Here is a 12,652-nt window from a genome sequence, read left to right on the forward strand (position 1 = left end):
TTGTAGGTGGTTGCAATTTAACATTTAAGGCAAATTGTCAGAAGAATGTTCTCCAGGAGGAGGGGTTGTAATATCGTTCTCTCTCAGCCACTAAAAGACAAGGAAACCAGGGAAGTTTCTTGATAAATACATTTTGGATAGGCGTCGTACAGAGGTCTTTGATATTAATTCAGCTTTGGTTGGTGAGTCGGTTTGTACCTGGACTGGGTTTAGCTCAAAACTGACAGCAGTGTCCAAAGTTCTAGCATTGGAAATCGGATTTTCTTGCAGCCAAAATCCTCTTCGCCACAGTGATTCCTGTTCTTTTCAGTTAATCATACAAGTAGGGTTCCAATCAACTTCACTAACAAAATGTCATTTGGGCATTTTATGTGTAAAATAATGCATTGTGAATGGTTTATAAAGCCAAACTCGCTGAATTGTACCTGTGGGATGCCTTCAAAATATTGAATCAAAAGATGGAAAAATATGGACCAAACCCGCTTCTTTGTTGCATGCCTGGAGTCACAGTCATACAGTGCAGTGTTATTTGCTCTGACCTTATCTAGATGATTGAGCTTTGAGTAATATAGTGGCTTATCATGTAAGCGGTTATTAGGGGAAGCTAGGTAGCTTGGTAAGTTGTTTTGAAGGCAGTTGCCCCAACTTTGTAATGCTGATTTAGAAAATCAAGGCTTTTGGTTTCCACAACATAGCCGGTAACATGTGTACATCTCTGAAGGGTTCCTGGCTGGAATTATTTTAACAATTGCTTGTTCTCTATATTTTGGCTGAATTTGGTTCTTCTGAGGAAGAGGCACAAATAACTTTTCTGTGAGTCAGTCAGCACAGGCAGATGCAGCACAAGCTTTTTACAGAGCAGTTGGCATCAGCTGTTTGCCTTCATGTCACCCTCATTTTATGGAGAGGGAAACTGAGTCATGGGGGGAGGGGGGGAGCCACTTGCCAGCAGGCCAGTAGCAGAACCAGAAAGAGAACCTGTGCATGCTGAATCCTGGTCCAGTGCACTATCCACTATGCCACACTGCCTTCCTAGTTGCCTTCCATCTTATGTTTGTTGTTTCTACTTGAAATCATCTAAAAAATCTGCGCCATAGGTTTGCAAAGTGTAAGTCAGGGAAAATCTAGTTTATTAATGCTTTAAACCTGTGCAAATGTTTATGAAGTAGTATTCTCAAGTGTAGGTGTAATTTGGCCTGGTCTTCTGTTTTACCAGCAAGGTCCATACAGGGTATTAATTTTAGTAATTACCAACCTAACCCAGCATATCATGTGCCATAGATACCAGGTCAGTCCCTGGAGCAGGGTTACCTTTCTTCTACCCTTCGGTTACTGTCTCAGCAGTGATTTCCTTCGGTAATACTCTGTCTCCTTTTTCTCCCAGTGCCTATACGGCTGTTACGTCCATTCGTCCATCATCCCCACTTTCCACCGAAGGTGCTACTGGCTTCTTCAGGTAAGGTGAACCGTGATTTCTCTCTTCCCGTGTTTTCTTCTATAGCGATCTGTCCAGCTGCGGCTTTCATTGCCTCTGGGATGCAACCTGTAACTTTCTCTGGATTTGTCTGAAAGTGATGGGAATATCACCAAATGCAGAGTAGCTAGTGAGAGCTGGGAGTTGATTTTTTTCTGTCTAATGGTTCAGCAACACAAAGGTAATAACAGTTTAAACATCCCCTAGAAAGAGAAACCGCTAAATGAGAGTGAGATTTCTTTGTCTCCTGCAATGAGATGATGTTTGGACATGAAGCTAGTCACAGTCAGTAAGAAGCAAGGAATTCTGACTGCTGCATGAATATGGCATGGCACAGGAGAGAAAGAAACCCTATGCTGACGATTGGGGTTTTGTTTGAAAATCTTTCAGTGCAGTGTATGTGGCACACTATAGTCAAGGAAAGTGGTTTCCACCTTGGTTCTAGAACACCTCTACTTTTTCAAATACTTCTTCTTGGTTGTGTCTGGGCAGTGAAGCCCCTTGGAAATTCAGACTGAATTCTCATCACATTCCTGCAATGTGCAGATACTAGTTTGCTGCAGAGGGTTTTTTATAACCATTGGTCTATGCATGCTAGTTATTTATGGTGGGCATGCACGTGAGTGCTGGATTGTATGTGATAGCCACAAATGGCTGGCCTTTTTATCCTGTTTCATCGTTACTGGGTTGTTCAGAAGTGCTCGCTGGCACTGTTTTGTTCTGTGTTTTAGAGAGACGAGCATTATGATATTTATATTTTTAAACTCAGCCCCTCCAAAAAATTGAAGGGACACTGTAATCTTATATGTAATCGGGTTGTTTTAAAAGGCATTAAAGCTGTTTCAGGTACTATACATGTCAGTCCAGGTGGCTTTATAATCACATCTTCGTACGTTGTAAAAAATGTCCTTGGTCCACACAAACAAAAGAGGAAGAGGATTCTGCAGAGGAAATAATGAAAGAAACAAAGTACAAAACACTGTCAAGGCCTCTAGAAAACACTTTGAAACGCCCCGGGTTATTTTTTCTGGGCAATCTTAGGAATCACTTGTAAAAGAAAGTGAAATAAGCACAAATTGTAAGTGATGTTTATGTTGATAGTGTTCCGCTAATCTTGCACCTCTCGCCAGCTGTGTGCACAAGGCTCTGCACACTGATCCTCCTCTGATTAATGAGTGAATCATAATAGGAATGTGTCTTTAAGGGAAAACATTTCTACCCTCATGTGACATGCATGATGGTGGCAAATCTAAAGACAGAGGAGCAAGAAAAGGGGGTCTCCTGTGTCGTGTTTGTAGCGAGTCCGAATGCAGCCAGGCAGAGGCATGGTGCGGCGCCAGTGCCTGGCATTGCGCTACTCGTCACTGCACACACCATGGTGCTTCGCAAGTGACTAGCACCGTAGCAGAATTATTTTATTGTTGCTACGACGGACAAACGGGCCTTTTGCAGCTCATTTGACCAGTGTGCGGAAGAGGGTCCCCAGCAGCCCTTCGGGTTGCCAGGTGTCCAGTATTGAAGCAGACAGTCTGGTATTTTCACCTCCTGGACGGTAAAAAAATTCAGAAAATAACAGACCCCGAAAATGTCCTGAAATGTCCAATACTTTCTGATTGGAGGCAAAGATCCCAGGCTGTCTGGCTCGTTATGGAGGCAGCCTCACCACGCGGCTTTTAAAGGGTCCTTTTTTTCCTGGCTTGGTTTTTGTTGTTGTTGTTTGGTATTTCTCTGAAGCCATCTGGCAACCCTCGCAGCCCTATCGCAGATTCCCCTCCCGACGCCCACTCGCTCCGCACGCCATCTCTGTGCTTTCGTCACGGCTTCCTTCAGACCTTGCAACTTGGTTTGCTCCCTTTAGATTTGCTTAATGCAGGTTGGGCTTCCCTGGTCTCGCACCCTTGGGACCTGAGTGATCCTGAACCTGGAGAGGTCAAGGCTCCTCTCTGGGCTGTGCCCCCTGCCACAACGCCCAGGGTTAGCCTTGGCCTGGAACCCTCCACTGCCGCTGGCCCCGCTGCCTCCAGGGTCCCTGGGGTGCCTGGGTGCTGCCAGCCCTGCTCCCTCCGGGGTTCCCGGCCAGGACTGGGGATTCCCCAAGGCCTCCGCTGGCCCCACTCCTGCCTGTGATTGCCCTGGGTGTCGTTGGCCCCGTTGCCATGGGGATTCCCCTGGGGTCCGTTGACCCTGCTCCCTCTGGGGGGCTCCCCAGGGCTGGACTCCCCACCCACAGCAGGGCCAGCCCCTTCCGGCCTAGCCAGGGCTCCCCAACACCCGCAGGGCTCCCGGCTGGCTCATGCTCCTCGCCGCCAGGCCTCTCTGTCCAGCAACGTCTGTAGCCCTTCCGGACACGCATGTTATGGGGCCAGAGAGCCCTGGATTTGGGAGGCTCAACCTGCATCAGAAAGTCCAGAGAGGCTGGTAACAGCGTGTGGGTACTGCAGCCGGGGCCAGGATTCCACCTGCTTCAGCCTGCGACCCGCCAGGCGACAGGGACGGGCTGTCGAACACGAGTGGGGCTTGCGTGGCCGTGGCTCAAGGACAGGCAGTGCCTGTAACTCGCAAGGGCTTTGCCTCCGGGGAGGCAGGGGAAGGAAGTGCAGAAGGAGCAGGTGTTACTGGGAGGGGGGTAAGCGACTTGTCAGCTACCCGATATGCAAATGCTTATCAGCTAGTCGAGTAGGAACTCGACTAGTTGCTCCCCCCCCGCCTCTATCAGAGAAAGGCAGCAAGGGGGGGGAGCATGAGCTGGTGCTCGGGGAGCCCAGTTCCCCCCAGCACTGTCTCCGCAGGGGCAGGGAAGGCAGGGGGCAGTGGGGAAATGGCGCAAGCTGGGATTGAAATAGTCCCACTCATGCCGGACTGACTGCGGCTCCTTCCCTCTGAAATGTACGAGAGCTGCCCGTGGGCCTTGTTCATTTCAAAGGGACAGGCGCAGTGGGATTGCAAACACCCCCCCCCCGGTCAACTAATCGAGTAGTCGCTGGGAATTGCATCGACTGATTAATTGAAACTCCACATCCCTAGTTACTGGTGATTAGCTAAAAGGTCAGGGCGTGTGCTTTGGGATCTACAGACCTTTGGTCACGTCCTTTCAGGGACAGACACCTCACACTGGGACCCTTGAATATGCAGCCGGTGTATGCAGGAGCCTACCGCTGGCACTTGGAAGAGGAGAAGCCTTTTGTAGGTACGGCTGATGGAGCCATTAAAAGGTGCACTGGTACGGCTGATGGAGCCATTAAAAGGTGCACTGGCCTGAGCAAATCACAGACTAAACTTAGTAAGAGTCCAGTATGCCTTGGGCAGCAGGCAGCTGTTTGTTTTATTATTTAACTTCCGTCTCTGCTGGTGTCTGCAAGATGGATTATGTGACACACGCATCCGACTGAAATTCTCAGTTCAGCCTGAATGCAAAGCACAACACCAGTATTTGCGTTCACTTCCACTGATGTGCTTCATTCTGCAGTACTCTTCCCTTTTTGGGTTACTTAGGCTGGGGCTATACTTACCCTGGGATCGACACTCTTGAGATCGATCTTCTAGGGTTCGATTTAGCAGGTCTAGGAAGGACCCACTAAATCGACCGCTGATGGTGTCACCCTTGACTCCGATACTTATGGGGTCATGAGGAGTAAGGGAAGTCGACAGAGGAGTTTCTCCCATCAAGTGGGAACACTGAAGAAATTTGACTTAAGGAATGTTGACTCCGGCTATGGTATTCACGGAGCGGGAGTTGCGCATCTTAGCTTGACATTCTTGCATAGTGTAGACCTGGACTGAGGTGCTCCCTCCCAAGGCAAAGAAGGAGCTGAGTGGCCAGCAAAGCAGCCACATCTGTGTCTGGTGTCTCTCAGGGCTAGTTTGGGATCTGGCGGCATGGTTTGCAAGCTTGGGTTTTCTCCTCAGCCCATAATCTTATTCATCTCCTCTTTATCTGCTCCTTTGTCACGGTTCTGTTTGCCATTCACTGTCTCTTCCCTCTCCCCGGCTCCCAGAAACACAGGGAAATCCGCTAAAAGAAATTGCTGTGAAGAGTGAGCTAGATAAATGTACAAACTAAATCTGTAGCTTTCATGTAGCCAGCACAAGAGAGACCATGTACTGTGAACGCGTCTGTGTGGAGGCTTCTGCCGAGGCCCCTTGAGCAAGCGAAGAGCCTGCGGAGTTTACACTGTGCTCGGCTGTTGCTAGTTCTGTGCGTACCTTGGCATCAGACCATTCCTGGAATAATGAGCCTTCTCGGTGCAGCCATTGACTCTTCCCCGTGAGTGCTCACCCTTCCCCACTTCCAGATCAAATTGCCCAGGCCCCAGTGCCTCAAGTCCACGGCTCTTCTCTGTCCCATTGCTCCCTGTCTGCATCAGCCCTGGAACCCAGCTCCAGAATTCAAGGGAGTGGGAGCTGTCCCTAGGGGTATGTGGGGTCAGGCAACCGTCTCCAGTGCCCCACGCAGAGGCCTTCTGCACCCCTATTCTATCCCCGCCCCTTCCCCACGGTGCCCCTTCTCCCAAGCCCCACCCTGGCTTGCCTCCTTCCCCCAAACAGCGTGAGCTGGGGAATAACGTGAGTCCTGGCACAGGGCATTGGCAGAGGTTGGCCCCTCTTGCCCTCACCTCGGCCGTCGGAGCCAGAGTGGCCAGGCAGCCTGCCCCACCACCCACTCCCAGCCCGCGACGCTCCAGTTCCCATGGCGGCGGGAAGCCGAGCGCCCGGGGCCAGTGTACTCCGCTTCCTGGGTGCACATAGCACGGCAGGTTGGGAGGGGATGGAGGGACAAGGTGGATTGGAGCAGGCTGCAGGGTCACTCCAGATCCCATCCCTGCGGTGAGTGGGGGGGATGCCTTGCTGCCACCCTGCACTGGGCCCCTCCCCCCAGGCAATCCCCCAGGCCACCCTGGGGTCCATCTGGAGGAGACTGAGGCAGATGCCATGGGGCTCTGCTCAGCGGAGTTTCGTGAGTGTTTCACAGCATCCGAAATCTCTTGGAGAGGAGTCCTTGTCTTCCAGGAGACATGCACAGATTGGGACCCTAAATCTACCCTGGATCCTGAGCATCCCAGGCACTGACCCCGAATCCCAAGCACAAAAGTTTCACTCTGCCCTGATCTAGCAGCTTAAACAATTCTTGTTCCCTCTCAGCGTTCGCCTCTCTCGTGCATCACAGCACTTCCCCATGGCGGCCACCACATCAGAGGCTCATACCACTGCACGTCCACCCAGGCGATCTAGGCCATCCAGTGCCAGCCATGCCCCTCGGCCGGGGGTATCAGCCCAACCGGGCAGTCTCTGTGCCCAAGGATTAACGGACACAAGTCAGACATCAGGGGTGGTAACCCGCAGACCGGCTGGGGACCTTGAACTTGCCTGGGCACTAGTGACCAGCGGAGCTCCGGGTGACTCTTATTACAAAGCAAGTGCAAAAGCCAACTGGCGAGAGAAGCTGCAGAACTTGGTTTCCTTTACGGAATCGAGGTCTGAACAGAGACCTGACCTGTCTGGGCCGCTGCATGCCCCACCCTGCTGACACACGGCGCCAAGCACCAGGCACTTGCAGCCTCATTTCCCACCAACACTCGAATTGGCAAGGTTCTTCCCCCATTTTTCCTTCTCTTTCCCTCCCACCCCCCTTTCTCTGCCGTTGATTTGTACCCGGGACCCCTTAATGCCAGTCCTTGCTCAAAATCCCATCGGCGTGTTTGTTAGTCTCCAAGGTGCTGCGGGGCCATTTGCTGTTTACGTTTTTTCAGTTACAGGCTGACACGGCTGCCCGCAGAGGGGTTGTGTATGTGTGTCCCCCTTACTCGCAGTGTGGCCAACCTGTACTTGTCCTGGGTTAGCTCCCGACCTCACAGGTCAGTCCAGCTTCCTCACCAATCTTCCTGGCTTTTTCTGTAGCCCCCGTCCTTTGGTCTGCATATTTCTAGTGCTGCGTTCCCCAGTGCTGCAGACAGTATATCCCAAGTGCAGTGTTGAGACTCTCACCTCTGCCATCATCCCTGGGAAGCCCCTGTGCATACAACCCAGAATCTCTTTCTTTACTTTGCTACCCTGCCATTAGCAAATTTATATCCAATTAGCTGTATCCTAATCCTGCAGGTCTCGTTCGGCTTCACTGGTTCCTGTGTTTCTCTCTCCATTTAATAGGGGGTGTGAGCTGACGTTTAGACAGTCCGTCTTCAATCTGATAATTGATTGGAATTGGAACAAGTGAACTGGAAGTACATTTCTTATGATCCTATTTATAAAATGTGATGCGGAACATTGTGCTGTGAGTGCTGTGTGCCTTCTTCAGAAACAAGGGCACGCTGCGCCTTCGCGGCGTAAAGAATAGGAGCTTGTGATTCATTACAGCATCCTCCAGATGTAAATGGGCCCCCTTCAATCATGCTCTCAAGGTTGTGCAGCTCGGTGGAAGAAAGGCGTTTGCCAGGAATGGATGACCCCATTGCTAATACCGACATGGTGCTTCTAGTCAGCTCCAGCATGGCAGCAGGGGCAGGCAGATCAGAAGGGGAGAGATGCTCTGATACCAAGAGAAACTTTGAGTTGAGCCCTTGGTTTCTCTGTTTCCAAGTGATGACAGAGAGCCCCTTTGGGCCTTGGAATGGGAATGACTCCCTAGCACTCCTCCGCCACAGTCATCAGCTCAGATTTTAACCAACAGGCAAATATGTTTGCACGTTTGAAGGCTGAAAGCCGGGTATCGAAATGCGGAATAGGTGGCCAGATTCTCAGTGAGGCCAAGCACCTGGCTCGTGCTGAAGTCAGAGGAGCTGTAAGTCAGCAGCCCTGCAGCGTAAGGTGTTCAAATCAGACCCCGACGAGAGATGTCCATGCGTGGAATTGGTCGTAAAGTTTGGACGTGTTGGCTTCCTCGGTTATTCCATTTCCGTGCTGCAGTTCATCTTCCCTTCTGTGCAGGGGCTCTCGCTGCAAACGGGATCCTTGTCGCTAGAGCACTTGGTTTCAATGTGAAATCAGATCAACAGCCAACGGGACTCTTCCTTGTCCTGCAGGTTTGAACATGGTAACGTATCGATCCGTGTGCCCGTGGCTGTGAAGGTCCTGCCAAACGTCCCAACCGCAATCCAAGTGTGGGGAAAGTTCTCTCTCCAGCTGTGCGTCTTCGTCAGAAGGCCCTGGTGCTATTTCCCACAAAGCTGTTGCCTGCACACCAATAGTAAATCTCACAGTGAAAGAAAACGTACTTAAACTAAGTATCTGTTCACCCTCCATACCCTTTGAAATAACCTGACAGATGAGAACGGCTCGACGGCTTCGCAGCAATGGGTGCAAAGCTTTTCATTGCTAGTTCCCAGGATTCCAGATGGTTCGGCATGGTAACAAGAGTAGGCAAAGAAAGACAAGAACTGCCATGCTGGTCAGACTGAGGGGGTGTCTAGCCAAGTGGCCTGTCCGTGGCAGTGGCTGGGGGATAGGAGGAACTATCGGGAGCGGGGCAGTTGGAGTGAATCACGCTATCTTTCCCTCCAGGCTTGTGACAGTCACAGGTTTAGGGTGGCCCCACGCATAGATTGCTTACAGCCATTTGATAGACCAATCCTCCATGAATGCATCTAGGTTTTTCTTTAAATCAGTTACACTTTTTGCCTTCACAACATCTCATGGCAATGAGTTCCACAGGTTCATTGTCTGTTCTGTGAAAAAGCACTTCCTCTCTGTCCTACGGCCTCTGTTGTCTCTTCTAAATGAAACAGCCCCATGTTATTTTTAGTCTCTCCTCCTATGGAAGCCCTTCCATACCTTGATCATCTTTGTTGTTCTTCTCTGAACTTTTTCCAGTTCCACTATCTGCTTATCGGAATCAGCCGCAGTGTGCAAGTGTGGCTGCCCTAGCAACGGATGCAGTAGCATTATGATACTTTCTCTCTCATTTTCTGTCCTCTTCCTAATGGGTCCCGCATTCTGTCCTGGGAGCCGTGGACCGCCAACACAGGATAAAGGACATCCTGAAGGAAGGAAGGTGGGGTGACTTCTGGCATGGCTTAAGGGTCAGGCCATTCGCCTGGGGAGCACAGGACTTAGGGCTCTAGCCCTGCCTCTGCCCACTCTTAGGGGTGATGTTTGCGGATAACTGTCCATGGTGACTGCAATATCTCTGTTGTGGAGTATGGAGGACTTGCTTCCTGAAGGTGAAACTTCCCAAGAGAAACAAATTCTAGGTTAAGACTGAAGTAGAAAATCCAGGCCCGTTAGCTTGACATCTCTAATACTCGAAATGATGGAAGCTGTTTTGAGGGACAGGTAAGTGGGTACGTGTACTGTACCCGTCTACTACAGGGCAATCAGACTGTCCGACCCTCCCTTCGGAAGGGTCCCTGACATCTCTGATCAAAGCACTGCATGAGCTGGGCCAGCGGTTATTTGTGTTCCCAGGCAGGTTTGGGCGAAGTTCTGTACAGGGCGCGTGCTCCAGCTGCGAGTTGTTCTCAGACCAGATGTTGGCTCCAGCCTCAGAACTTGAAAGCAGAGACGGCTGCTGAAGGAGGGAGAAACGTTGGTTAACAAACTGTTTGAGTGAAAAGCCCAGTGGGGTTTCGTGGGCCGGAAGTTAGCCTGGCGACTTCTCACCTCTGCAGTTCTGAGTCCAAGTTCTCCCAGATTCTGGGTTCGTGCCCACAAACACATTCAGTTGGAAGAGGGGTCTAATGTGCACAACGAAAACCAGCCCAGCACACTGCCGTGTCTGGAGAGCAGTCGCCACGCACGGCCCACTGGGGAGTCCTCTGGCTGGCCACAGGACAGTGTGTTTGTTGACGGCCTGCAGGCACGACCCCCCACAGCTCATGGGGGATGGCAACTCAACAAACTGTCTCGTAGGATTACCCGGGTGGGCTGCAGGTCGCTCCCCCTTCTCTGAGATCACCCCCTAATCCACTAGGGACTGGGAATGGGGGAACCACTTCCACCCCACACGGACTTGCTTTCCCAACATGCAGGCCTGGGCCCGTTCCGGTTCTTTGGCACCTGCTGGATTTGCCGGGGCTGGGATGTTCCCATCACCGCTTGTGTTGCCATTCGCCAGGCCAGCGGACCAGGCTAGCGATCGATATGGGGATGAGCATCAGCGGGGCACAGGCCTTCTTCCGCCTCCCGAGAAGCCCTCTGTGTGCAAGGAGCGCTGGGGCTGCTGAGCGGGCAGACTCCGAGCAGGGGCGGACTATTTCCCTGGTCCCAGCTGACAGCTCACCCCATTCACAATTACTCTCATTAAAAAGAGCGGATTCGGCAGAGCCCTTCCCTGGCGCTGCTCAGGAGAACCCTTTCACAGAAATAACTTGCTTTCGTTATTTAATACAAATTGCTGCTTCCTGTTTCTAAGCAGGCTGGGGGTTCACACTGCTGCCCCCAAAGGAAAATCGACTGAAAGGCATTTGTGGCAATACCATATAACGCTACAAGATTAATTTGTGTGCGCGGCGTACGGAGGAGAGGGATGGATCCTAGACGCGCTTTTCTTTGTCTGTGAGGTGGGTGCTCAATCCCCACCAACACGTTCTCATTCTGCAAAGGATGCTAGCTGCTGAGAGCCGTGCGGGCTGACGGGGCTGGGGCTCCCATGCTGCAATTCCCCTTGCCAAAAGGGGCTCTCGGGGGTATTTTAGGACCTGCTCTCGTCTGACACTTTACAGTGCAATGCTGAGTAGGTGAGTGGCCCTCTAGTCCTCTGAACCACGGGGTGCTGAACATAGATCCTGCTAAGGTGCACGGCTGCGCCCCAAAAATTCTTCCCCGCCCACCTCCTCTGGAGAGCCACGCAGCAGGCGGCTGCTCTGGCAGGCAGGGCCAGCTGAGACCGGGTGGTGGGCCGCCAGGACCTGCCGCAGCTGCTTGGCGGGGGGAGGCCTCCTCCAGTGGCCAGGGTTGTCATGTGGCAGGGGCCTGGGGCCAGGGAAGGGACCTGTTGCGTGGCAGGAGAGGGGTGGGTTCTGCTCCAGTGGCCGGGAATGCGCTGGGTGCTACAGTGGAGCACACCCAGAGCCGTGCACATGACTGCACAAGCCAAAACTCTCACCGCTCGTGGCTGGAAACTTTCGAGGGACACGGGTGCTGAGAGTAGGAGGGGAACGAGCTGCAGTTCAGTGTCCAAACCATCTGGCTGTCCGGGGAGGGCGCCACGGTCTTAACCACTGGTGAGAAATGTCTTTGCACATTGCGTACGCACTAGAAAGGGAATTGCACTTTCCCAGCGAGGGACAGACGGCGCTGCAGCCCCGTGGCAGTAGCTGCCCCTCCCCACGCTCTGATTGCAGGGCAGGCAGGCTCCTTGGGAACAACGGTGCGTTCTGCAAGACACGTTCCCTTCTGCAGTGCAGCTTTCCCCTCCCGGGAGCATGGGCCACGTTCCCAGCGCCCGCTGGCACTCCCAACCGCCACACGCAGCAGCAGCACGTTTTGAGCACGTAAGGAGACGTGATCCGTTGTTTTCGCGTCACAAGACAAGCACTGGGGTTAGTGAGAGGAGGGGTGTGTAGCTGCCACCCAGCTCCAGCGAAGCTGGGTATTTTCATATTCTGGGCAGAGGGCCTTATGGGGAGCTAATCTGGGATCCGGCGCTTGGCCCGGCTGGGGCTGGGCTTTGTCCTCGCAGGTCGGTGCCGGGGTGCTTGTGCTGAGCACGTGGTTGTGCAATGAGTTGGGGGGTCGCAGTCCAGCGCCTCTTGTCACTCGGAGGCAAACCCGCAGCCGATGCTGCCGGTGGGGCGCTCTGCTCACGCTCTGGCTCTCTGCTCTCGACCCTGTGCCCCTCCCTCCTGTCCCTGGGTTTACATTTGCTCTTCCCCAAACGCGGCTGAGAACTGGGTCTGGTGACTCCGCCCCTTGGGCCGTGGGAGGGGCTTGTCGAAGCAGGCAGGCTGCAGGGCCGGCATGATTCGTTGCGGGCCCTAGTTCGGGTACATGGAGCAGGAGCGGGAAGGGCACGTACTATAATAGGGCACAAAACGGCCTTAGACTGCAGCGCGCATTCCAGGTTCGGTTACGGCGCCTGCGTGGCAATGGACGTGCATGCCGGGCCCGTCTGTGTCTGTCGTACGGAACATGCAGCTTCCACACAGCAAGTGCCGGTGCCCAGGTAGTTCAATCTACTCTGAACTCTTAATCGTTAGCGTTTCGCTAGGGAGTAAAGGAAACGGTCCGACTCTGCAGGCCTGGAGC

The 12,652-nt window shown here is 52.7% G+C and overlaps 1 protein-coding gene across 1 annotated transcript in view; it reads left to right on the plus strand.

The window, feature by feature from the left end:
* The window catches only part of CAMTA1 (calmodulin binding transcription activator 1), a 903,169-nt gene that overhangs the window by 478,847 nt on the left and 411,670 nt on the right, over positions 1-12,652 (plus strand). Inside the window, 1 exon segment of the mRNA XM_075906418.1 lies at positions 1,385-1,456. Coding sequence (XP_075762533.1) covers positions 1,385-1,456 — 72 coding nt within the window.

Source organism: Pelodiscus sinensis, chromosome 23 (assembly GCF_049634645.1).
Source record: "Pelodiscus sinensis isolate JC-2024 chromosome 23, ASM4963464v1, whole genome shotgun sequence".
NCBI lineage: Eukaryota > Metazoa > Chordata > Testudines > Trionychidae > Pelodiscus > Pelodiscus sinensis.